Source organism: Corvus cornix, chromosome 7, assembly GCF_000738735.6.
Source record: "Corvus cornix cornix isolate S_Up_H32 chromosome 7, ASM73873v5, whole genome shotgun sequence".
NCBI classification, from domain to species: domain Eukaryota; kingdom Metazoa; phylum Chordata; class Aves; order Passeriformes; family Corvidae; genus Corvus; species Corvus cornix.
Window position 1 is genome coordinate 16447940 of NC_046337.1, and position 27884 is coordinate 16475823.

The 27884-nt window shown below is 39.4% G+C and overlaps 1 protein-coding gene across 9 annotated transcripts in view; it reads right to left on the minus strand.

The window, feature by feature from the left end:
- Positions 1-27884, minus strand: part of ITGB6 (integrin subunit beta 6) — a 57834-nt gene that overhangs the window by 8676 nt on the left and 21274 nt on the right. For 2 of the 9 annotated variants that reach the window (XM_019290354.3, XM_039555491.1), the window contains exons 6-17: positions 25703-25779; positions 24885-24964; positions 21905-22109; positions 20734-20980; positions 19751-19916; positions 19067-19228; positions 18226-18321; positions 12948-13037; positions 8208-8342; positions 7574-7991; positions 6878-7100; positions 4101-4198 (exon numbers count right to left, since the gene is read on the minus strand). In XM_019290354.3, the coding sequence (XP_019145899.2) occupies positions 4101-4198; positions 6878-7100; positions 7574-7991; positions 8208-8342; positions 12948-13037; positions 18226-18321; positions 19067-19228; positions 19751-19916; positions 20734-20980; positions 21905-22109; positions 24885-24964; positions 25703-25763 (1981 nt within the window). In that variant the 5' untranslated portion in view covers positions 25764-25779. Of the gene's footprint in view, positions 1-4100; positions 4199-6877; positions 7101-7573; positions 7992-8207; positions 8343-12947; positions 13038-18225; positions 18322-19066; positions 19229-19750; positions 19917-20733; positions 20981-21904; positions 22110-24884; positions 24965-25184; positions 25784-25883; positions 26868-27884 lie in introns of those variants that run through there. The other 7 variants (XM_019290356.3, XM_019290355.3, XM_019290359.3 and 4 more) reach the window with 7 other exon arrangements.

Genomic DNA, 27884 nt, shown 5'->3' on the forward strand with positions numbered 1-27884 from the left:
CTTATGTTTCCATATAGGCCATGATTTGAGCAGCACTGGAAATCTAGGCATGCTTTTCAATATATTTTAGTCAAACTTCTTAGGATTTCTTTTTTAGAAGAAAGAAAAACAGTAGGCTTCTCAAACATTTCTTTAAAAATAATTGTCACTCACCATTATTTCTTACCCATTCAAAACTCTTACTGAAATTTCATAAGCAATTGTGCTAAAAATCTTGAAGCCCTCAGACTTTAATATGAAGGGTAATTGAATAGGAATCAGACAAGAATATGTATTTTAAAAAAATCCTACACTACATTAATAAAAAAGGTGCTTGCTCTATTTTTTCTTCCCTGTATAGCTTATTATCACAAGATTTGGTCTTATAGAAAATACTATTAAACACCATAGGAAATATGAAAGTATTGACTACCCTCCAGTCCTTTTCTCTGCTTGTTATGAAAAGAGAACCCTAGCTGGTTGGATTTTAACGGAAACCTGTTCTTGATTTGAGCCTTGTATTTAACCTGTTGGCAGTCCTTCGTGGCAGAGCAATGTGTTATCCACCAAGGGGACAGGCAGCCTAGACTTGCTGATTTAACAAGATTTGGCTTTGTTAGAAGGGCCACGAACTGCAGACTCATGGCTCTCGTTGACACGTCACAGTTCCAGTAACACTGTCAAAAGTTTTGCAATATTTGTACTTTCCCAACTCTTTTAAGCAAGCAGATTCAAAATATTAATTTGCTTACAAAGAGGAAAAAAAAAGGAAAAGGATAGTTGTTAGCTATCCTGAAAATGGAGGAAAAACTTGCAAGCATATACCAAATACCATCCAGAAGGCAGTCACTGCACATAGATTAGCTATTTTTACATTGTAATTTTTAATTTAATGTCATAATTTGAAACCAAGAGGAGCAGAATTCTGATTATGTGCAATGATGTAGAAATGAAAGCAAAAATGCCAGTTCAGGCTATTTGGAATCCATCTTATGGTTAGTATTTTTATTTCTCTGATGTTATTTTTAGAATGAGGGATCACTAAAGAGAGACCATTGCATATGTTACTTGCAGTTCATCAGCACAAAAATTTGCTTAGGTAGGTAAATTCCTGTAATTTACATCTGTGTAATTTTCTGCATTCTGCAGTGAATCATCACACTCTTCTGCAGCCTAATTCTGGTAATTTGAATTATATTTGAAATAACTGAAGTCACACTGGAGAAGGATTCAGGTAAGCGTGGCAAGCAGGAGACTCAAAGCATGAAAGACTGTTTCCTAACACACATTTATAAAAGATTCAACAACAAAAAAGATGACTTTAAATTTAAGTGTCATTACGCCCTTTCTTGTTTGCCTTTTGCTCAACAAAATGCTTTTTTTGAGCAGAGTTCACCTGACTTTGACTCGTAACAGAGCAGCGCTGATAATAGACGTTTATTCAGGCTCCAGTGCCCACTTTGCTGCTGCACTGGGAATTTGTGAGGTGTCAGTGCTATGGGGCAGGAAAAACTCAGTTTCTCCAAGGAAGTATAACTGTCCCTGTCGGGCTTGTGGCAGGAGCAGCCTGATGCACTGTGGCTGGGGTGGTGGCAGGAGATGCCTTTCAGGAATTTTGGTTCCTCTTTCATGGTGAGTAGAGCAACTAGAGCTCCTCTTACACCCATGTGGCAAAGGGGGGACTAGCCTAATTTAAATGTTCAAGTATTAAAAGTGAATGAAAAGGAAAGTTCAAAAGGGATGCCTGTTGTGGAGATAAGCCCAGTAAATGTGAAGCCATCAGCACCTGCAGAGCTGCTGGACACCCCATGCCCTGGTGGATCCCGGGGGGGAGCGGCTGACCTGACCCACTGATGGGGAGCAGGAGGAGAAACCCCCAGCAAACCCAGAACCAAAGCAGGGGAGGGGAAAGCCACGACTCAGAGCCTAAAATGGGCACTCCCAGGAAACAGGAAAATGTAAAGCCTACGCTTTTTTTGTTGCTCCACCCTTCCAGTCACCGTATTGCAACATTCACGTGTAAAAGAGAAACAAAATTTTTGAAGTGCTAATGTTTTATTTAATCTAGAGCTTTTACTTTTTTTTTCCCAAAAGCCTTGAAGCACTAAAGAAATTAAAATATAAACCACAAAGAAGTATACAACCCCATGAAGTTGTTCAATTATCTGTCTTAAATATTATGTGGTATGCTAGTTACACCAATTTCAGATTGGTGAGTTTTGTTCAGGTAATAGTTTTTATTTTATGATTATTTTTTAGCTACTATTTTAAAGGTTAATTTTTTCTTTCAGGACTTCTTAATGAGGCTACACAAGCATTTAAGATGAAACAGTTTGCAACAGCTGCTTCTTTTTTTTCTTTTTTTTTTGAGGCATCTGGATGGGAACATGAAGGTTGCAGTAACTGCTGTAAATAAATTTTAAATATAAAGAAATAGCTGACAGTCCCAATCAGGGAAGCACAGGACATGAAAAAAAGGAAATATGCAGGAATAGGAGATGATAATGTCATGTTCATATTCCTGTGACCTCTGTGTATTTGAGCAGAACCATATAAAAGGCTGTTTCTGCTCTTGATTAGGATTCATTATATTTGAAAGTATAATGTTTTATATATTCCTAGCTACAAATATCTGCCACCTTACAAAAGCAACCTGTAAACTTTACTAACTAAAGAGATACAGTAAAAGTGCTTATATGTTTTTTAAGCCTGTAAAGATATTTTTATATTTATAAACAAATACTGAAAGGCAAAGCATGATAGCATATCTAGAGAGGCAAAGCGTGATAATAATTTTACTAAAAATACAAAATTTGAATTAATTGTTCTTACAAGGGCAGTATTTGCAACATTTGATCTCTGTATTATGGAGTATTGCCATCAAAACCAAAAGGTGTAACTTTGCTGGAAGGATGTACATCAGTGACAATTCTGCACACACGCAGCTCTGGATAGGCTTCCAACAGCTTGCAGGTACAAGCCTTAGGCCTGCACACAGGACTCTGCATTGTCATCCTCATTCTTACCTTCATCTTGTTTAATGCTCACGGTACATCTGTGATGTGGATATTATCAACCTATGTCCTGCCTTACTTAACAATTTCTTGTGCCATAGGATTGGGACTAGAATTGCCACTAGGATAAATACAGGCACCTTCCTTTACAGAAAAATGCGCACTTTTTTGATTTAAAGGTTTGGTTTTGGTTTTTTGATTGTGGTGGGTTTTGTTGGATTTTTGTCTGATAGTACTATTTTACTCAAGATTAATTCCTATTCCAGAAATTTCCATTGATGCAGGGCAGTTTTGCATTAAAGCAAACAACTGAAAGATGTGCTTTGTTGGGGTTCCTCCCCCCTGCCATGGGGTCCTGGGAGAGGGGACCCTGGGGTAGAGGCATGGCCTAGGCACGGGGTCTCCCTGCTCCCACGTACCCTAATCCTGTTCCCCATTGGCGATTTTGTGTTCCCCTGCCTGGGGAGGACCCTGGTTGTCCGGTGATTCCGGAGTCTTTGAGCAGTCCCCTGGCCATGTGGCTGGAAAATAAAGACCTCTGAAACTTCTATCAAGAATCACTCCCTATTTCTTTCCACAGACCTTGCTGTCTATGGATGTTGCAGGAGACCCCACTGCAACAGTGCTTAGCCTTTTAGAAGACAAGAACTGTCTTTACCACTGGTTAAAGGGCTGTGTTTAGTCACCAGCTGTAATCAAGAATCTGCCTAAGGATTTAGAGTTAATACAAACCTGGAGTCAGGTTTGTATTTGTATGGCCGAAGAAGCCCCACTGAAACTCATGGTACAGGCATACCTTAAACTCAGGAACTTTCATCTATCACTGATTTTCAGGGGCTGGTATCTACTAAATTCTAGACTTTCCTGCATAAACTACTTAGAAAACAGGCATGATCCAATGAGTTCATTAACCTGGAAGGATAATACCAGCCCTGTCCTGCATTTCCTACTTGCCTCAGAAGAACCATAGACAGACTCATAATTCCCTTATGACCTAGAATATAATTCCACAGCAGAAAAACAAGGCTACTTTCAAATATAAATTACTGAAAGTGGAACCTCCTGCTAACCACAAACACACAAGAAAGGAAGACTGGGTATACCAACCCTTTGCCATGCTGACAGTTGCATCAACCAATTTGCATTTTTCACTGCAATCTCCCAGTGACTTGTCATCGGAAGCCAAGTGACATTCCACACAGCTCCTGTGGAAAATAATTCAGCAGCTCATCAATCTCTGCCTGTCACAAAGCAACAATACAAAAGCCAGTAGGTGTGCAACTGCATTTTAAAAAGCAGCTAAATAAAAGGTCGTCTGCTATGGATACAGCAGTTCTCAGGAATATGATAGGTACTGTCACCAAAAAAAATCCTAACAAAACCAAACAAAAAAACCCCCACCTGAATAAAGGTATTGTGGATAAGCTCCGTCTTGTCCTCTATTCTCTCCCAGTTTATTAGCTACCAGACAGAACCCCAGGCAACATTATTCATGTAGGTCTATCAAAGACATGTGGTTACTCACATGTAACTTTCATCTTCAAAAAATTAAAAAAATAAATATTCTGAACACTAAATATTCTCACACTAAATACCAGCTGAAGGAATTCCTATCAGATGAACAATATCTGAAATTGACTTCAAAGAGATCAAGCTGAGGCACCTACTATGAGCCTGCCTTCGTTGCAAGTCTATTGAATAATGCATTAAACCACTTTTCAGGTGTCTCAACAGTTGTCTCTTGAATATGATTATTTGTCTCAGGAATACTTAGGTCCTAATTATAGTAATGAAACTTACAGGAAAAGTATTTTTTATTCAGTGGTGGAATTATTGAAATATTATTTAAAAACACAGAGTCTAGACCAATTCCTTTAGAAACCTCTGAAAATCTTCCCATAAATTCAATGAGGATTTTAATAAATCCAGGGTTGATTAATGGAAAATAAAACAATAAACAATTAATATATGAACACTTCTGATGAAAAATGTGTTTGCTGATTCTTCACAAATAGCTTCAGCCAAATGGAGGGGCTGAGACTCTGAGAAGCAGCCTGAAGGGAAGGGAAGGGAAGGGAAGGGAAGGAGGAAGGGAAGGGAAGGGAAGGGAAGGGAAGGGAAGGGGAGGAAAAGGGAGGGGAGGAAAAGGGAGGGGAGGGGAGGGGAGGGGAGGGGAGGGGAGGGGGAGGGGAGGGGAGGGGAGGGGAGGGGAGGGGAGGGGAAGGGAGGGGAGGGGAGGGGAGGGGAGGGGAGGAAAAAGGAAAAAGGAAAAAGGAAAGAAGGGAAAACGAAAAAGGGAAAAGGAAAAAGGAAAACTGCAACAAAACATCCCAAAAAACCCTGGCTATCTCCTGTTGCACTGAGCTACATATATCCATGGGAATATGCTGAGGCTGCTGAGTTTATCTTCAGGAGATGGAGGTGACCTTATCACTCGCTCTGGAAATGGTGAATAGTAAAAGCAAGTGGGTAATGGGATAGCCTCTATCTCATGGAGATAAATTCAGTGTTGGTGGTGGTTTTGTCATATTAACCATGTTTCTCATGCTACACTCTCTTTCTCAGCTGCCTTGCCATTGATCTCCATCCCCTCTGACCTGGTCTTTCAGCTCTTTCAGTTACCCTACCCAGGTATTCCCAGTGTTCTCTCTCTTTTGGCTTTTTGTGCCCTGCATTTCAGCAAGGGAAGACACTGAAACAGAAAGAAAAGATCCAACATTGCATACAATATACATGTTTAAACTCGTTAATGTAATGCCTATCATGTAACTTTATATTTCTTATTCTTCGCCAAATTGGGCAGAGCAAAGCAGCAGCATTGTCCTTTTTGTTTAGAGCAGCTGATTGCAGAAATTCTCTTTGAACATACTGAGAGGCTCGGTTTTCTTAGGTCAAATTTATCACTAACAGAAAGAGATCGATGAATTAATCACGACAGAGTAGCTTTTCACTCAGGTACACTGTAGACTGCAATGACAAGTATGAAAATACAGTGTTGGAGAGAAATGGGCCTTAACTCTGAACAAGGAGACAGGACATCGTCATGAACCATGCAACCTAAACTGCTCAGCACTCAGAAAGCAAAGCCAGGGTCATTAATAACGTGTGTTCTGTGAAGCCTAACTCAACTTCTAGCTTAAATTTCTACTGAAGACTGCTCCATTTGGACTGCAGCCCTACAAGAGGTCACGTAATACAAGCATGAGCAATGGTGTGCTTAGGGTGGTCATCTTCACAACCTGCATATTTTTGGTTGCTTTTTCTGTCATGCACCATGGCAGACACCTTGCATCACAGCAGGAAAGCTCCATAAATTGAGTATGCTCAGTGGACAAAAGACATTTCACCATTTACAATCAATTTATCATCAACTTATTCACGACATACAGCTACCCACTTATTCATTCCCAGACTATTATCTAGTTTATTATACTTGCACCTCTTTAATTCAGCCAAGCTTAACTGAGTTTCGACTATGAATTTGCACATGTGTGAAGCTTGAGTGGACAAAATGACCTTACTCATTCATATGCATGAGAATGGTAATACAAATGCCAAATTTTCCTGTGAGGCCATGTAAGTGTCAGATAAGGCCACCATTCTGATTAGTTGTACAGACAGGGACAGCAGTGGAAGTGTAAAGTTTTGCCTGTGCTGCTTGAAGTTGGCTTAATTGTTTCACATAAAGTCCTTTTGTACAAGAGTAATGCTCATGAATGGTTAATATATGAGTTGTGGCTACCCATCTCAAAGGACAAAGAAGCTCTTTGGTTCTGGTCTGTAAACCCAATTTACAGACATGGCAATAAACACACTGCTGAGGCAGTATAGGAAATAGATACCTGGATGATATAAACATCAGAGGTTTAAAGCCAGCACATTACCGTCTGGAACTGCAAGGGTCACCACAGAGAGGGCATTTTTCACACGTTTGGCCCGAAGCCCCTGGATGGGTGCAAGCACACGTCCCACAGATGCATTCGCCTCTCCCACTGCACAGTGTCCCATCCTCAGCAATGCAGGTGCTGGTATCAGTTGTGCAATTACAGTATTCACCAGTCCATCCACTGTGGCACCTGCATTCCCCACAGTCACAGTCACCATTACCTGGAAGAAGATTTATCATACTTCAAATCAGTCACTGATAATTAAAAAAGAATGATCAGTGATCATCTGAAGGATGATCTTTAAAATAATTCTCTTTAACAGAAAATATTTTGCTCTCTCCAACTCTTCTTCCAAACATCTTTCTTTCTCTCCCAGAATCTTCAGTTTTAAGTCAGAGGATCAGGTTTTTGCTTAGACTGGCTGTAAGCCAGCGCAGCTCCATTCTCTTTACTGGAGTCCTCCATGCAGATTGTCTCCTGGCAGTGCACAACCTAATGCGTAAATATTTCCAGTTTATAATGGTATAGCCAAAACTATTTAAAGTCTAAAGACCATTCATAAACAGTAATTCTTTATACAGAATGGATTGCAGCTGAGTACATGATGAAAATACAAATCCGCGAGCTCCCAGCTAAGGGTGAGCCCGTAAAGCCCTGAGTGCAGACACTGCAAGCAGCACTGAGGCACCGTACCTGCGCACTGCAGCCCTCTGTGCCTGACACAGGAGAAGTCGTCGCACTCGCAGCGGGGCCCGTACACCTTTCCGTAGGGGGACGGGTGGCACAGGCACTGCCCGCAGTAGCAGTCTCCTCTGCCGCTGCAGGAGCGGTGCTCGGCCGGGCCCCGGCAGGAGCTGGCACCCAGGGAGCTCTCGTCGCACTCGCAGCGCGGCCCCACGTACCCGGGGCTGCACACGCACACCCCGCACTCCAGAGAGCCTTTCCCCTGGCTGCACTTTGGGCTCTTCATCTCGGCCTTTGCCTGACAGTTACAGCTGCAGAGGGGATGAATTTCCATTTCCAGCACGTCACTGAGACCAACAGGTTTTATCTTGATATGCCTTCTGGTTTTTTCACAAGAAGAGAGATTTACAGTCACATTGAAAGAGACCTGGAAGAGACAATGGCAGCTGCTGGGAGCTGGAGCACAGGGAACTCTGCAGGGTGCTCGGGAAGTGCATGCAGAGGACACAGCAAGACGGTCATAGATACTGCCTGTGTTTTGGTAAGTTGTTTGGAGGAAGATTGTTTAATAAAGAGCAAGCTCTACCTTGGTGTCCTAAATTATATGAACTTCATGTCTTTGGAGAATATGTTCTTCACTTACTGTATCTCCCACTTTCACACGAGAGCATTTCCTCTGATGTGGAAAAAAGGTCCCATTGTTACAGATGGCTGTGAAGGAGAGATTGAGCCCTTCCGTCTCTCCCAGGATCTCCAATTCAACCTCAGACCTCAGCTCCTTCAAGGAAAAAAGTGTGAGATGAATGGAGTGATAACATTGGCACGTGCTGCCACTGCTCCATGTCTGTGTAACGTGGACTGTAATTTATCCTGACTTACACAGGAGCACACTCGTGCTTTGGCACTTTGTTTACAGAACTCTCTATTGCAAGAAAAATGCGGAACGAGCAAAATGATGCAAATGCCGACAGACCCAGCTTTCAGTGGAAAGCAATGGTGGCATCACTTTAATATCCGCTCACAGGGCTTATTTCCTGCCCTTCCAGAAGAACAAATTCAATGTTTTATTAAATCACCTTTCATCACTCTGCTGACTGATGCAAGTTTTCTTCTAGGTCTGGACTTACTGAGGAGTGGATTTGCGTCCCTGATTGCATTGCTAGTCCATTGCTTTTCCTGATTAGCCAAACTCTGTCAATATTGCTCCCTCCCTTCCTTTCTTCTCACAATGGAAATTCCTGCTTCATGAGCTGTTTGTGCTATTTTAGCCTGTATTCAACAACTTCCCCATTATTTAAATCAATTTGTTCAATCAAACTTTCATTTTGAAAATCACAAACTGTCTTCCTGAACTTGCTCATACTAGGTATTTATATTTCAAGTCTTTAAAATGTTTTATAGCAACTTTGCTTACACAACCTTAATCCAAAGCCTATCACAGGCCACGGGGAAATTCCCTATGACTTCATGGGCCTGTGGATCCAGTAAATGGAAATTTTTCAAAAGTACCTCGGCAACTGCTAAGAAAACATCTCACTGACTTGACTTTGTGCTCATGGAAGTTTAATTGCTTGCAAAATACCCCCTGCCCTTCAATCAGAGCACAAGGAACTTGCTGACCTTACTTCAGTGAGTCATTCTACTAAAGGTCCAGGATGACTCACTGGAGTAAAGGTCTGGTGGGGTAAATCAAAGTGAAAATAGAATAGGTATAAACCTGCATAGACAACTCCCTGTCCTTTGTACATGTTCTGGATTCCTTGGAAATTTGTCTTATTATTGTAAAACTGTGCCCTGGGCATCGGGTTTGTAATGTTGGTAGCTTTGGGTATGTCCAGATTTCCATTTACATTTGATTTGGAGGTAGGTGCTTGTGTCGCTATTGAAACAATGCAGAGTCATAGATAATAATTTGTTTGCAATAGCTGGGCTCTCCCAAAAGGACCCAATACAGAAAATCTGTAGGTAAGGCTGTGACTGTGGGCATGTGCTTACGTTACTGGAGGTATCACCAGTAGGCCCTTTTCCACCAGCTGCAAAACTATAAGGTACAGAGTGCAACCGTGAGAGAAAATTAAATGCTGCTGAACACCAGCTTGTAATACTTTGAATTCTGGAGTCTGTATTGGGTCATTTGAATGTGCCTTGCTGTTGTGAGAGATCAAATTATTCATCTTACACCACTGAAAATGAACACAAACTGTGATAAATTCAAGGGTTTTAAAGCCTAATATGTGTGAGCACTTCTAATGATGTTTTAAAACTACTAAGCTCTCTGGCCATAGTTTGAGGACAAATAGCAGTTTAGTGAGCTTTAAGCCGTTCAGACAGAAACATTTGTGGTTCAAAATACTTTCTGAATGGAACAACAGACAAAGCAGTGCTACATACCTGTGCCCTTGTGTTACCTGTCCTTTCTAATACATAATTTCTTTGATCTGATTTTTGTGCAAGTGCAAGGATCAAAAATGGGGAAAAAAAAAGTGGAATTTTTATGAAATTTTAAATTCTTGGAATGTCTTTAATCAAGCGGCCTGCTATCTGTCACAATGCACTTTAGCCTGCAGCTCTGCAACACAAACTTGTGCAGAATTCAATGCTAAACAAAGCAGGCAGAAATATGCTTACAAGAGAAAATGAACCATACTTGGAAGGAACATGAGAACTCCTTGCAACAAATATTTTGACAGCTCAGACTTTCTTAACTTACTTACTTCCTCTCTGAGGCTTCTAGATGGCAACACATGGTGAATGGCATTAACAAACGTTGTGTTTGCACAGCAAGTAAACACTCAAAAACACTTCAAAAGTGTTAAAAGATTTAGCCTAACTCTACTCCCAGGGGGCAAAAAGTTATTTATTCCTTTTCTAGTGAGTAAAGAAGCAGAGACACAGGACATTGAATTGAATATCATGAAAAGTTTCTAACAAAAGTAGCATTAGATCTGTTTTGCATGTGATTTTCAGCTGTAGGTCTCCTGTCATTTCCTTCTTCACAGTCAAAAAAAATTCAGATACTTTTACTCCTGTCAAATAAAGTGGTTTTTAGTGCTTTCTGCTTGGAAGATTTTCCATCACGAAACAATAAAATTGTTAACCGTTAAGGTTAAGTGTAATAAAATGGACTTTGTGAAATTTTGAGTGTGACATGTAGCTGCTTGTACACTTTTTACACCTTGAAAGAAATGCGGGATTTTAAGAACCTACGTGCAGCTCTGGTGCATGGTCCAGACATGCTGTGCCTGGATGAGGTGGTGACGAGTATGGCCCAAAGGCAGGACCACCCTCCCTGCAGTCACCTCCCTGCCACTCCTGCAGTGCAGCAAGCACAGAGCTCAGAGCTCCCTCCAAACCATGCCCGTGAACAGATGAAAACAGGATCAGATGAAACAGCTCAGGAGCTGCATCGTGGTCACCACTGCCAGCTCTGGGAGCTGCTCTGCTCAAAGCATGCAGCAGCTCAAAAGCAGGTAAAAAGCCAACAGAGCCAGGAGGCTGAGGACAAGAGACAGGACATCATTTCACCTTTGTATAAGCCTCAGTGTGTCCTGTACTGTGTATTGCAAGCTCCTATGGGCTCCTCATCTCAGGAGGCACTCATGAGAGTCAGGGAGGGTAAAGAGATGGTCAGATAAATTACCAAGGGAATGGAGCAGCCAAGGAGAGACTTAAATGACTGGGACTGTCTAATTTGGAGAGAAGATTGGGGGTGTGGAAGGTGTCTCAGTGACACAATATTATGAAATCATGAAGACCCGAAGATAAGGTGAATGCAGAGCTGTTATTCACCAAACCCTACAACACGGGAATGGAGGTGCACTCAGTGAAACTTTAAAACATAAGAAGTAAGATAGGAATAAGAAAAATGTACCTTGACACAGTGCAACTGAACTCCTTCTTGTCATAGAAGTCAACAGAGGCCAAAAATACCAGCAGGTTCAAAAAGGAGAATAGGAAAAAATCATAGGCCATAGGAATATAAGCAGATGCTAAGGAGAAGAGGCAAGAATTCACTTCACTCTTCACATTTTCAATATTCCAGTGGAGCATCATTCCTCACTTATGTTACGGCAAAGGCACCAGGACACAGCCCTGGGACAATTTTTGTGTGTTTTTCCATTACTTACTGACAGCAAAATGATATTTTAGCTGTTAAATGTAGGAACTTGTGTCTATACATTAGACTGCCAGCTTGAAGAAATGCTGATAGGAACCAGATGTGACTAGCAGCAGGTTGGAATCCAGAAGTGAAATCCTGTTGCCACTCAAAAGTTTAGCAATAGCTTTGTTCATGAGAAGATTTCCTCGTCCATATTTATTACAATTTGTACACTCCCGAGATTAACCCCGAAGGTCTCTCCTTATATAATTTTCCATAAAATGAAGAATCTTCTGGTATTTTCCATTTCATTTTAAAAAAATCATAGTTGAGCAATTGTATTGCTTTCATTGCTTTTATAAGAGTTAGAAGAATTTGGTTTCCTTCTATCACCAAGACCAAAGTAATTTTGGGACAGTGATGATTGTCTTATTCAGACGATAGAAGGAAGCGCAGAAAAAAAAGTAAGAGAAGAAACAGAAGTCATTTGCAAAATTATTTGTCATTGTAGACAACTGGTAGAGCAGGTTTTTCATAAATATGGGCTGAGACAGAAGAGAGAAATCTATGGTATATCAGCGTGTATGTAAATTAATGTATCTGTGCAAAGACCTGTGCAGCTGCCTAAGAACATTCCTCTGACAGAGGAGGCGCCCAGGATGCGTTTTACAAACAAAGCTCTGGAGAACAGTGCTGTGTTTATGTTCCTGACATCGTTACGGTGTTTCTTTGTATCACCTAAACAAACCCATTCAGGTCCTGGCATTACATAAACAAACCCGTGCTGGCTCCTGTGTTCCTCTTTTCAAAAACCTCAAAACAGTCTCACAGGGGCAGCACCAAATTGCTGAAGGAGAGAAGAGCACTGAGCACAGACTAGTGTTTTTTCCCCACAGATATTCTTGCAAAGCAATTGTTTGTCTGCTCTGGTCATGGCTACCAACGCAGATAGAGCTGAGTCTCTCTTGAACTGTGGAACTTAATATAAAGAAGGCTGAAGAGTAGGTGTAAAATACAGGAATATGAAGAAAGCAATGCAGATGAGACACTGATTTAAATTCAGCATTCCAGGTGAACTAAGGACTGAGAGAAGGTTGTAGGAATTTTGTTTCTGTGCTTACTTAATCCTCAGAGTGAACACTTTTCCTGTTAAGGTCAGCACCTAACATAAAAAATTATGTAACCAGTTCATAAAAGGAATCAAAGACCCTTCTTTTTACCAAACTGCAAACCAATGTTGAACATGTAAACATGAGGGAAGAAACTGCATTGTAACCATCTTACCTCATATGCAGCAATGATCAACTGGAGGATATTTCCAGAATCCTTCTGTAGTCGTCCAACAGTAGCTCCAGGAATAAGCTTTGCATAATTCTGGAAATATAAAAAATTAATTTAAAGCACAATGAAAGTCTAGGTGACAAGGAGCTACCATCTAAAAAAACCCCCAAAGCTGAACAAAAAAGTAAAAACCAACCTCAAAACAAAAATGAAAGAGCCCACAACAAAACCAAGTACATTGAAGCCAACTGAAATAAATGACAGCAACATTTTCAAGAATTCTTGCAGTCTCCATTGCACATGTCTTAATGAAAAAGTCAGATGAAGAAGAGCTGGTTTCATTTAAAATTCTTTGAACATATAGTGCTAAATCACCTCTATGTCCTTGGAAGTTTGATACTATTGTATTCTTCAAGCTCTAATTTTTCAAATTTAGAAGGAAGATACATTTTATCAACAGTTGTGTTTTTCTCTAATAAAAATATCCAGAAACAGATTCAGCTGCTCTACTGTTGCTGCACTGCTCAAGAGTCTTGGACCCTACATTCAGCACCTGCAGTCACTTTTTTGTCTTTGCACATGTATCTCAGTGCTCTGTGGTTATGATGGATTGTATGTTGAATTTCTGTTAATAATATAGTACCAATTTAGCAATTTATTTCCATGATAAGCTTTCTTTTCTTTTTGCATTAAATTGCATTGTGACACTAACATGACATCTGACAGCTAGATTTTAAATATGGTGAATTAAAATTTGTCTTGCCTGATTGTTAACTACATGAAATTCCCTTGCTTTTACCCATGCCTTTGGTAAACAATGTGTTCATCATTGAAAAAAACACATTGTAGCACTAGTTTTCTTTTACACATTATCATATCAATACTGGTTTTTTAAATAAAAGTATCCAGAGAACTATTAATAAACATGGATAATTTGATACCCTTATATCCTTATTATACTTCATATCTCCCAAAGCCCTGTGATTACTTTATTATTATGTATGGAATAGTCATCATTCATTAGATTTCTCATGCTATTGTAAATCAGTGGGATTAACTGCATTTTAGGTTACAGCTGGCATCTTTGCATTCCTGACTCCTCCTGTGATTAGTGCAGTCTCAAGGATTCTTGGAATATTGAAACTCTGTGTTTCGTACATGTGGACCTTTTGTGAGAAAAGATGATAAACCTGGAATTTAAAATATAGTCCGCTTTAATCTGTGGTATGCAAAACAAACAGCAGGGATATGCTGCTCTGAACACTTCAGTTGATCTCTCCTCTTTGAACAAAAATTTTCTGCGTGGTGATACAAGGATGGTGTTTCAAGCCCAGGCTGAGTGTGTGTCTCTAGTCCATTGGTTAAACCTCACCTCTTAGCAAATATTTCTGTTCAAGCACTGCCAAGGTGAGGTAGACAGATGCTTTTGGGGTGCTACTATTGCCAAACATCCAAAGGATATCACAGAATTTAGTCCTTTGGCAAATATTCATTAACAGGTGAACTGCCATTTTATAGGGATACTCTGATTCAAGTAAAGGAAATTTGACAATTACATGTTTGAGCCCAGTGGAGTTATGTCTATATTTTAGCAGTGTAAATGATAGAAGAATTTTCATCATAAATAGTGTGCTACACCAAATACATAATTTGAGATTCTGTATGAGTGTGGAGACTAGAGTATTTTTAGTTCCATTTTCAGCAGTGCAATGCAGTTTGAAACCCTAATTTTCAAGCTATTTCTCCTATGATATAAAAAGAAATAATTCATCAAAAAGAGTAATTTTTGTTTCAAAAGAAATGCTTCTTATTCAGGACTAAAGATGGAGTCTTTCCCTTATCTAAGTTTGAATATGTTTTTAAAGAATTCCGCTGGAAAAGAAATAATATCGGCAATAGCAGCAACTACTTCATGAAAGCTTAAGGACTGGTGTTTTCTTTTATACCAAAATATGATTTTTTAAACTATAATTATTATTGTCATAGTCACAGATGCTTTTTGAGTGAATAGCTTTTATAGAATGAAAACATCCCCTGCTGTTTTGGCAAGACTCAGCTTAGACTAATGATGCTAAAAGTTAGACATACATTAATATATTATAAAAGACCTTTTTTTTAAAAAAAAAAAAACCATTCCTTTTAAAAAATAATCTCAAATAATCACGGCTCAGTGTAAAGAACTTTCTCTCCTCTCTTGCATTTACTTTTGAGTGGCTGTATAAATGTTTCCACATGACTGCTTCTGAAGTTCTTGTGGTCAGGGAAAGCATCAGATCTAAATGATCTCTTGAGGTTACTGTGCAGCAGCTTTTTAGCTGCGTGGAAGGTTCAAAGGCAACACCAGCTCTGTTACAAGCATAGGTGTTCTGTGCTTGTGCCACCCCTAACATTTGTGTGTTAGATAATAACACACATGTAAGTGGATAAACTGAAAATTCAGTTGAAGAGGATCAAGAATATTACATGTCTGAATTATTTTGGGCTAAATTGTTGGGGATTATTCAGGGCTAGAAATACAAAATGTATATTTGACAGTCTGAACACTGCACTTAAGACTAATGGAATCTATCAAGTCTATTTAAAGAGGTGCTTTCTAAGTCCTCACAGTAATTTTAACGTAAGTTTGTCCCTGAGAACTCGATTATAAATAGCAATAGTCAGTATTGGTATCTGGTATAATTAGATGCTGAGTTCAAGTAGATTTGAGATGAGATATTTGGGGAGAGTCTTTCTACCTCAAAGGATAAATGGAAGGGTTTTCTGAGGGACACTACGGAATCTCACTTGCTGAAGCTTTACAAGAGAACTGAAACACCAGAACTTTTAAGGGTTTAGGGTCCTCTACCATCACTTCCAGGCTCCCTGAGCAGAGGCCGTACCATGAGAACGATTCTCATTGTCTTGCTTTGTTCTTTTTACATTCTTAAGCATAGATACTGGTTATTTACATTTATATTACAGATTTGCATCACAGAGATGAAAACATGGCACTATGTCCCTGTTTGCACATCCTACATAGACCCTTGAAAGTATATTTTACTCTGGCAAAACTGCACTGTGACACTTGTATATGACTTTTGTACTTGCTTTGACTGATTTTTTACATCACCTACAGGACAAAAAGCAGACCATAACAACTACAGCTATCCAAATAAAGGAAAGAAAGCAGTATTAAAAGAAAAAATCAGAAGATAAATCATATTCAGTGGGATTACTACACACCTTAGAAGATTGTTATACTTTCTCTTTTCTAACAGAGAAAGTAACAAGAGCAAACCATTCCCTAGATGGGTTCACCATGATTTGTATTTTTTGTTAGCTATGAGACCTTGTTTAGTGTTCCCCACAAACAAAGGGTGCCTCTTGGAAACTGATACTGACATAAGACACTGAATGGATACTGAAATAGAAACACCTCGATAAGAATGCTGGTGGCCAACTCTGAGGGTGACCACAAGCAATTTCCAAGGTAAAATACAGTGCCATCAGCAAGAGAAATGTTTCTTTGGACAAAGAAAGGTTCTGTAAATCAAAGAGGTATTTCCAAACTACTTTCCTAGAACAACCATTATTCATGAAGCACCTATTAAAAAAAGCACCTATAAGGAAAAATATTTCACCTGTCATTAATTGGATCTCTATTAAGAAATTGTTGAAGCCACTGCATTTGCAAGTGATCAACTTCTGCTACCGATCTAAATTTTCATACTGATCCAGCTCAGTATTCAATACAGTCTTCAAAAAAGCCAGGCAGTCAGTGCTTCAAGACTCAGAGTGTTCCTTCCCTTGTCAAGGCTGTAACCTGAGAATCAGTTTATGAAATTTGTGACTCTTTGTCACTTTTGTCAAACGGCTGGATCATCAGTCTTACCAAAAACAACTCCAACCCTGGAATCAGTTGCAGAAGTACTGGGGGGGGTCTTCCCTGGGTTACACAGAGGACAGAAATAGAAAACCATCCTACCGGTGACTACCTCAAGGACTCAGCTGCTCTCTCTTTTTCCCTACTCTTTCTTTCCTATTTGCCATGTGGTAATCACAGCAGAGAAGCACTTCTGGTCATTACTGTATTTCTGGTTTTAATACAGAATGCTTTACAAAGGCTTCTCCTTCAGAAAGCCAGTCTTATTGTATCAGCAGGACCATCGTTATTGGCTACCTCTCAACCAACCTGAATAAATTTGGAGGAACATCTTCTCTCTGCTTGTCCCTTTTCACACAGCAGGATGTAACCAGGCAGCCAAGCTCAGGCTGCAAAACCCCTTATTACCCACAATGAACTCCTCTCTAGAATTTCTTTTAGCATGTGAAGATCTTTTCCCAGGAGCAGGACTGGACAGAAAATGAAATAAGAATTTCCAATATCCATCTTATTTTATCTTAGAGGGCTTTTGCTCACTTTCACTGTAAGAAGAGGGAAGGAGCTGTTGGCAGCTTCACCTCAGCTCACAGCTGGAATATCCAATGGGTCAAAAGTAACACAGGGCTGCTTGTAGCTGTGGAGGCTGAAAACAGACTCCTGCACAGAAGACTGATGGAGCTGCAGGTATGAATGATATTCCAGTTGTTAAAAATACAGATTTTGGATCTCCATATCCACTGCTCCTCTGCTTTCCCCTCTCTCCTGGCTTCCATTTCCCATGACAACTTCACACAGCAGGAAATCACTTCACTGAATAGGATCCTGCCAGTCCTAATGCCCAAAATTCCTGTAATGAAGTGTTTTCCTTCAGTAGTCATGAGGAACAATACATGAGGAAAGAGGACTTTGTCCATCATGGTCTTTACTTTTCATCTTGGCACTGGTGTTCTATCAGTTTCATTCAAAAGAGTCACAGAAATAAAGAAAAATGAAAAAAAAAAAACAACAAACAAAGATCTCAGAGCTGAGCATGAAGATAACGGCATGTTTCAGGTATATTCTTGTTTTATAAAAGTAAGAAAAGGTTCAACTCTCCTCTAGCCTTATAAAATACAAAAGGCTAATCACAATAATTACACGGAATAGTTTAGCAATGCATAGCTTGTCAATCCTTGATTTAAAGGACTAGTGTGATTCAACTTGAAATCCAATTTAATAGTTACCTTAGAACACCAAAATCAATACATGAGGGAGCACTTAAGCAGAAGAGTTTTCCTCCAATACACAATTTCCTAGTTATTTTTATCACATGAATATCTTGTAGAATTCAGTCCTGAGTACTAGAATTACTCTATCAGCTGTGCAAAAAGGTGAAATTTAAAACAAATACTGGCAAACTGAACATTTTAGTTTACTCACCTCATATATGTGTACTTGCTCATTTGTTACAGCAAAAATTAATAGAACGTTGTTTTGCATGAGTTTGTCAGTTAATTGTCCAATTGTGGGATACTCCTGCAAACAAACAAAAGAGAGGCACATCAGTCTGTTTCTCACGTGCTTCCAGTTACTGACTCCCATGAAACACACATTCAAGTGATCATAATGAACACTTTGTTCTCTGTGTGGTATAAACTCTAATTAGGAATACGTGTATACAAAATAAAAGATAGTGCATCTAATTTCCTCATGTTATTTTTAAGGAAACCCCTCTGTGAAAAATACAGAGCTAGATTCCATAGAGGGGGCTTGGCTCAGTAGCATCTGTGTTATATATTTATATTTAATCCAAAGAAAACACTGCACCAGAGCAACTAGGTATTTGTCCTACAATGAACAGCACAGTGTATATATTCAGTATTTCTGAACACTGAATCTTAAGGTAAGTTCTTCTACAGGAACGGTGTCCCGAAAATTCCTGAACTGGCCCTGAATTCACACTCTTTCAGGGAACATAATTAATGCAAATCTTGCCTTCCCTGCAGAAGGAAATAGTATTTAGTCCAAATCCATGGGCCTTCCTATTGCAGAAATCAGATTTGTTCTTTTTTTTTTAGTTATAATCTATCCTAATTCCATACAAACATGATGTTCTCTCTTGACTGAAATGAACAGTTACAAATAAAATAGATTATGTGAAATATCTGGATTCCCCAGCTTTTACACATTTCAGTGCTATAATTCACTAATTTTCTAAGTTGTTTGTGTTAGTCTTTAAATTTCCAGGATGTGAGAGTGTACAAAATTCATAGTTAATTACCAGAACAGTTGACATGGAATATTCATTATTATGGTCCAAATGACAGTTCCCATCATTAGGAATAACAATCCCTGCCAGTTTGCTGTCCATCCCAAAATGGGAATCAGCGTCACTCACAAACACCAGCAAATGTAGAGAATCATTCCTCCATCCAATTTTTTCCTGTCATTTAAAACACATCAGTTTAGCAGGCTATACTGCATCACAACATAGAAAAACAGCAAAATATTTGGAGAACAGTGTCTCAAAATAAATGAAGAGCATCATTCTCAAGGAGGTATCAAAGGCAACACAACATCTCTTAAGAGATTATGTTCATTCCATTGTCTTTGGCTAACATTTTGTTTCCCCATCCCTGGGTTTAATAACATGGGTTGGCCATGTTCATGTCAATCTGCTTACTACCCTAAACATAATTAATAAAAAATATTTAAAGAGAAAGACAGACCCAGTAATTATACAGGTATTTGGGCTTGTCTCTGGCAATGAAAAGGAAATTTAGACTAAAATATTGCAATATGCAGGTTTTACTTGTACAGCCAAAAGTATTTTCACACAAATTTCATGAGGCTCTTGGTTTCTGTTAAAATGTTTTGAAAAATAATCTGTAACTTTGAAATACCAACATGTAATACTAGAAGATGTAATATATGGAATAATATTATACTTAGAAGTTTCAATTACCTTGCAAACAGCTGCCTGCATAATTGCATCGAATCCTCCCTCTGGAGTGTCTATATTAGCAGAAATTCGCTGTCCTTTCACAATTTCATTGAATTTTTCAGCATCATTTGTTAGGGGCAAAACATGTTTATATCCAAAGGTGGGTAAGCACTCGTATGGTACACTTCTGCAAGAAAAGTGAGACAGCTTATGGATAATACAGAGTGTAAAATCACTACAATGGCTACTTCAGAGGCCTGCCTGGGTTGGTTTTGGTCTTACATGTCTCGTCTGTGCCTACGAAGATTTAGTGAAAAGCATAAGATAATTAAAGAGCATCCAGTGACTTGAGCAATGTAAAAAATCTGCATAAAGGCTGGGAAATGCCTCCTGGAGCTGCCAGTTACCAACATGCCATGCCCCCTGCTGTGCTTTGATTTCATATTTGGAAGCATATTGGGATCTGCAGTTCCTTAATGGCATTCAGAGAGAACCACCAAGGTGCTGCAGTCCTGCTCCAGGTTGCAGAGCACAGGTTCTCCCCTACACAGGTTAGCTAAGGGCGAGGGCAGCCTGGGGCTGGGGAGACTGCTAGACCTTAAGGGGGAAAAAAAGCAGGAAAACAGCATTGATGGCTGAAACTGATATTCTGTGATGGGTTTGAGTTTGCAACTCCTTAGTATAGTGTCATAGAATTCTTATATATATATATATATACATACAAGTGTGCAGCATACCTTTTTTTTGACATATTAAGCACATTTGTAACTAGCAGCAAAAGCTAAAAACCAGAATCACTCCCAGATTCCTCTATCCAAATAATGTAAGATGCAACAGAACAATGATCAGAGGGGTGAAACTAGAAGAACCAAATCTTTTTTCACACACTGACTGATTTACATCTGGAAGAGGGCAGTTTCCAGTGAAGCAGCTGAAATTAATTTTAGCTAAAGTTGTGACTAAGTGTTGGCATGCAAACAGATATTGGGACTTTCCCTGCCTACCTGCAAGGGTTGTTTATTTCTGCAGCTGTAGTTTTGATAAATGGTGAAACTGGTTTTTCAACAAAAGATCCAAACCCCAGTCTGAAGTTGCTTGTCAGTTTTGACATCTCTTTGGAAAGAGTTGAACCCAGTTCTTTGATTGTATTCAGATCATCATCCATGGAAGCTGAAAGATCCATGAGGTAGTAGAGATCAATTGGATAATCTTCAGTCTGGCGAACCTTGATCTGTATTGTTTCTTCATGTCCTATTAAGGTCAGGGAAAGTGGGATACGGATCAGCACTTCTGTGCAGAAAGCACGAGCAATGCCAATTTCTTCATAAACTTCTATATGGTGACAATTATCTGGTATTTTAAATCACCAGTAGCATTAACTAAAAAACTTCAAAAATTGTCTGTCAACAAAAAAAATATCAAATAAGGGTCTGAAAAATTAAAAGTAGTTCTAATGTTTGGGTTTTTTTTCTGAACAGTTCTTCAGTAATGCCATAAGCACAGAATTAAAACTGATTGCTATAATTTGAAGAAATATGAGAACATCCCTTCAGCAGTATGAGGCTTTAGAAAATTTAGATATAGAACTAATTAAAACTGGAGGCAGAACTTTGGGGTCCTATCATATCCTTTAAAAATTTAAAGAAAGTCAAAACGTACACAGAGATTTTATTCTCAGTTCCAACACTATGACCTGACCTAGCTGAATGTCTCTTACCTTTTTTCATTCCAAATTTTCTTCAGGAAAAATTCACATCTGAAGGACCCCAAGGTAGGTCTGGAATGCTACCATAAATGTCACTGGTACCTTTTAAATCCTCAAAGCAAGATTTTATGTTGCCTCTGAGACAGTCTGTTTGCCAGACCAGCAGGGGAGAGGTGCTTGGCTGGGGAGGAGCCAGGGGCTTTCATTCTCTCCCTGCCACCTCACTGGCAAGAGAAGAGGGGAACTAAAAATATATATCCTTATTTTTGTGATGTATCCAGCACTTCTGAAAGTATTCTGAATTCAGCTGAACCTAGTTTTCATGCAATGAGTCAACAGATAATTTTGGACTCAACACAGATTTTCATCTTTAGTCTGTCAAGATATTTTTTAGACTGTTCAATCCAAGAAGCTTCAGTTTATCACACTGTCTGAAACAAAATATCCCACACCTATAAGCTGTGACTTACCTGGTCGCAGCCTCAAAGTTAATTTTTGGGGAGAAATCTGTGTGACGTCAGAATTGTTCTTCTGAGATGATGCAGTTAGAGGATCATTTCTGTGAATTTCTACTTCTGAAATGGGAAACTCAATCAAATTCAACTGGCATCCTTTGGACAAAAGATTTCCCAGGGTATCACACCTCCCATGAATTCCAGATGAGTCCGTGTAATTCTAATGCAAACAGGAGAAGGAAGGGATGAGTTAAATATTTTTACTGACTAGCTGCCAGCACCTGCTGGACAAAAGGTCAGTCCAATGCAGGGAATGGAAACAAAGGTGCAAGTTTGTGCAAACTAGTGCAGAACTAGATCTAGGTGGCACAGAAACCCAAATTTGCCCTTCATGGCTCATGTCACACAGGTGTATAATTAATGTAACTTACACTGTCTTGTTATCCTGGGAGAAACTGCTCTATTGTTGGGGAATGGGAATTGTGCCACTCGCTGCATTTGGCTTCTCACAGTACTGGGAATGATAACACAAAGCCCCTCTGAGCCACTGGTTTTTGTCTCACAGGATTATGCTGCAAATTCATCAGTCTTTCCTAGACAGTTTTGAACTGCTGATGGAAGGACATCATTTAATAACAGAAGAGGTCTTGCTGATAATAAACTCCTGGACATTTTGTGACAAACTGATTGTGGGCTACCCAGTGTTTACTGGTTCTTTTTTTCTGACCTACTCTTTCTCCTCAGCTCTCATTTAACCTGTTCACTGAAGCAGGCATCAAGTCCTTGTTCCTCTGCCTGGTGCCCAGCAATGACCACAGCCTGACTCCACGGTTCCCCAGCACCAACGGTGCTCTCGGCATCCACACATCTAAATTTGGCCCAGCATCCTCCTTGACCTTCTCCCATCCAGAGGAAATCACAAGCCTTTTGATATCTCACAGTTTATTTTTGTTACTCAGCATTGATATGCATTCCTTTCCACAGCACTGCTACAGGGTGAGTATTAACCTCGCACAGGGGTGAAGTCAATGGTTACTTTCACAAAGAGTAAAAGTAACCATTCTGTGCCTTATTACCATTTCCCAGAGCTATGCCTAGAGTTAAGATCCTCAAAATCAGTCAGCTGTCTCCTGGAAACTGCTCTGGCCTGCAAGACATTTTGACCAAAAACCTGGGCATGCCTGGCAGGACCAGCTCTGAAGCATTCAATTCCTGGCAGATGGTCGTGGGCCCATACCATGGGGCTGCTGCTCTCTCCTAGGTTTGGGCAAGCAACCCATGGATCAGCCATTAAGCCACAAATATTCTCTGAATTCAGTCACTGAAAAACTTCCCATGCAAGACAAAACAAATTTACTTTTAACCTATTAAAACCAGAACTATGACCCTTCTTTCCACCAAAACATCACCCTTCATGCCTGAAAATTGTCAGGGATCCTATATATTTTGGTGGAAACAATGTTGAGGCACCTGCTGGGAGCAGTGGTTTATTATTCTCCAGACTGAACCTGATGCCTTTGCTCAGGCAAAACTCTCACCCACTGCATCTGGAATACAGTGCACATAAAATACACCATTCTAGCATTACAAACCTTTCACAGGGAGATCTGTATCAGTTATACACTTTGTAACTTTTCAAAATGTGTGAAGAAACAACCTCATATTTCAAATACAAAGCGTGTTCTTATCCTACAGAAAACAGTGGTTTTTTTGGAGGTGCTTTTGTTTGCTCTGACACTAAAGCTCCTATGTCTTTTGCAATTTTGGTGTGCTTTTCTCTAGCAAAGAAATGAATGAGAAGAAAAATCATGTTTACTGCACTGAAGTTTTCAATAGTTCCACAGTTTTGCTTGTTTTGGTCTTGGGATTTTTTAAATAATTAAATTATGTTTGGCTCTTTTTTTTCCCCTGAAAATACATGGCAGTAGTCAAAATTACGTGATCCAACCTCAATAAAATCCTCTTTTATAGTAAAAATATAAAAACTACTGCAAACACACAAATGTGGGGTTTTTTGACATCCATGGTAACATATTTTGCAAATGGCAAAAGATGTCTTTTTAGATTTTTTTTTAAATATGCAGTTTTGTCTTTGTTAGCTATTTCATAAAGCAGTATGTTAGTCCCATGCTAAGTGTCATTTTACTATACACAAAAACAATAAAAACTTTTAGCAGCAAAGGTGCAATCCAGAAACTAAAATGAAAAGGACTTATTTTATTTCTCTAGTATTTCTGTCAAGTTTTTAGTTCCTGTAGCTGACTATCTTGTTAATGCTAATGAACTAAGAGCTAGAATATTTACTATGAAGTGGGGAGATATTATTTAGCACCATTTATAGGAGAAAGTTTTAAAAGCAGAGATGTGAAGTCACTTGCCCAGGGTTGCACTGAAAATCTGAAACAAAGGTATAGGAAAAAAATCCAGATATATTTTTTAAGTCCAATGTTTTACCAAAACACATCTGTATCATACTAATTATAAAGCCGACATTATCATCATACTTAAAATCAATCCCAGATTAATAATTTCCATATGCAAGTTTTACATGTGGAAACTTACACACTGTTTCTACCTGCAAACCTTCTGTTTACACTGTCTGGCTTGGCACGTAACCTGTACGATACAGACTGGCCTCTGGCTTTGTATCTGGTGCTTCATTATCAATGCTGGGAGTGAGCCAGCTCTCAGGCTGATGATCTGAGACCCTCTAATAGCACTTCTATTTCTGCCTTAGATTTGGAAGGTTGATGTTGTTGTGGTTTTTTCAAAAAAACAAACGAACAAACAAGCAAACAAATGCCCAAACAACCACACTCTGAATAGCAGACCATCTAGAGTAGATTAAATTCCACTTCTGATCCCCAGGAAGGCTTCACTAAGCACTGCATGCATTACAAAACCATGGGCTGACCCTATTAAGTCAATACTTCATCACTTCGAGTGACTACAAAGACTTCAAGTCTTACTTTGAAATTTTTTTTTATCACTCTACCTCTTGCAAACACCAAGCGCAGTGTGGTCCGGAAAGCAAACAATCTTCACAAGTCACTGTGCTTTCCTGAGAACAGGTCCCTGAATTTAAATCCAAGAAGATAAAAGACTATTAATAATACGCTTAATCATTCCATTTATGAAGAAACTTGTCATTTAGAGAATGTGTGTGGTGGAAAATGCACACATTTAGCCATATTTAGGATTACTGATAAAATTCCTTCTTAACGACAGTTCTATTGGTAAAAGATTAACTCTCTAATAAAGATTAAAACCTCAGAATTGCTGGCAATTAACATACCTCCTTTTGCATGCTTTACGGGTGGCATTCACGTAGAACATGTTAACTTGTTTCCTCCAGTGCACCTGAGAGAGTGTTACATGTGTTTCTGGTGTGGTGTAGGTAAGTAATTTCTGAAGTAACCAGAGATGTTAAAAGAACAAATTTAGCTCATATTGTAAGCTTAAAATTGCTTCACTCAGCTCTAGATACTGGATATGATTTTTATCCATTGTGTAAGTACCAGAGAAACACCCATTCATATGTATCATATGAAAGTTTCTTAGCAGATCAATCTGTGATTAGTGTAAACAAAATTGCTCAAACGTCTGTCTCTTTCAAACCTGTTGTGCTATGTAACGACCACCAAATAGTAGATGAATTGGCAATGCAGCCCTACAGCAGTCTGTCAAAAAAAAAAATCATTAAATAGAAAGGAAAGATTAAATACAGAGGACAGAAAGCTATTTCGTGTCAACTTCAAGCAAGAAACAATGCAGAATGGTTTTGAAATGGATCTCCCTGCCCCTGAGCCTTACCTTGCACATAGTTATTTCTTTGCAGAAATAGGAAACAGAGGCAAAGCAATTCAATCCCCATTCGTTTTCAGTGCTGGCTGCGTGACAAAAAAATATTAGCTTGTTAATTATCGTCTGCGTAAAGGTAGAATGTCGTAAAAACCATGCATTCCTGGAGGGTAAGTTTTCAGATGTCACGTACAGCAGATTGCAAGGAAACTTCAACCCCAGCGGGACGGATCATGAACAAAAGTGAAAACAAGGGCTACCTGGGCAGGTAAAGAGGACAAGCTGTGCACACAGTAACGTGAACATGGTTATCACTTCCTTGTTTCCCTGGACTCCTTATAAGGCATACGGGGAAAATTCATTCAGGTGAAGATTTCTGTTAATCCCAGTCACTCTGGGTCCTAGAGCAACCCAGCCAAGAGACCGTGTTTGTCCATGTACAACAACCCTTTAAAGGCTCCTTCAAATAACGCCTTTAATTGTTCCCTGAGGGAGTGCTTTGAGAGATGGATCATTAAGATTGCCAAGTGAGTATACCTGGAGAGAAGTAAAAATCCCATTTTTTCAGATTTCCTGATGTGGAGGGAAACTCATAAAGGCAATTGTGAAAAAAAAAAAAACCAAAAAAACCCAAAAAAGCAAAAACAAAAAAGCAATCACAGATTAAAGCTGAGGACTTGGCTTCAGTACTTCAAGATACCAAGTATATTGATTTTATAACATTCCAAACTGAAAGGAAAATACTGCAGTTGTGGATTTATTTTAATATATAGAAGGAGGAATAATTTCATTCGCAGTACAGCAACTGACTTGAAAAACAGGATCATGTCAGCTTTTACTCTGTCTAATAAGTGGCTGAATATTCTACAGCACAGATACAACTGCATAACAAGTTACTGCTATCTCTCCTCCACCTTCCCAACCTGAAATGAATGCAAAATATGTCTTTCTTACCACCATATTAAAAGGAAATAAAATACGTTATTTCCAGATTTCATCTCTTCCCATCTTTTATGGCCTGCTATTGTCTGTTTTGAAAATCATTTGTTCCAGACAAATCCTGTCTTTTCACAAGGATTTGCAATAGTAAAAGTAGGGATGGGTCTGTATTAGTTAAACTCAACATGCCTGAAACATTCCTGGGCATTGAGGCCAACTGGCACAGAAAGACCTGAGTTTGTGATTGCAAAGTGCCTATTGGGACTATTCTAGCAACCAAATTGTGCCCAGAAATTTTTTGCAGTGAGTGTTAATTGGAAGAGGTCAAATTCATGCCAGGGAGAATTTTAACAGTCTAATAGCATAGACAATCTCATTCTAGTGCCTGGAAATATTCCCAGGCACATCCAATTTTACTAGTATTTACACAGACTATGGGTAGGTTCAACAGCAACTCAAACTGGATTACATCAGGACTACCTTTGCTCTGCCCTTGTGTTCCCACCCCTTTGCTCTTACTAGTCAGTGTTCATGTCCAAACACGCTGCCTTTCAAACTGATCCAACTAAAATCCAGTCACCTTCTGGGGGAAGATGGAGGGCTGTTTTTTCATCTGGGTGTGTCCCTTGAACCCTGTGGCTGCCCAGTCCAGAGTGCAAGGCACAATTGGCAGGAAAGGTGAGAATATGTTAGGCCAAATTTAGCCCAGTTTAGGCTGTTGTGGAACCATATCTTAATATTTCTATTTACAACAACATTCCTAAGTCTCCTTCAGCTGCTCTCTATGCCTCAGAGTGCCCTTTGTAAGGCACTTGTTCAGCTACAGCAATTTCATGTGGCATGAAAAAAGCATTGATTAGATTATGTTCCCTCAGTTTGTGAAGACAAAACTCTGTGAGAACACTGCCTATGTAACTACATAAGGTCAAAAAGAAGTGGAATCTACTGAAAGTGTTTGTTCTCGCTAAGAAAAACATCCTCCTGTAAGAAGCCATTCAAACATCTTATCTCGCTGGGTTTGACTGACATTTGTGTATGTGTCCTTTAATATTGTTACTATGTCTACAGCCTTGCAGAGCTCCAAAATCCAGTGCTTTCCCTGTAGAAGGGTCACCTTGTAGCTCTCACTGGCCCCTGGTAACATAACAACACTCCAAACGAGGTACTCACAGGGCTCAGTGGCAGTCCTTCAGCCACCACAACGTACCAGCCACCAGCAGTGTCTCAAATTAAGGACCAGCCAGCTGAACAGCTG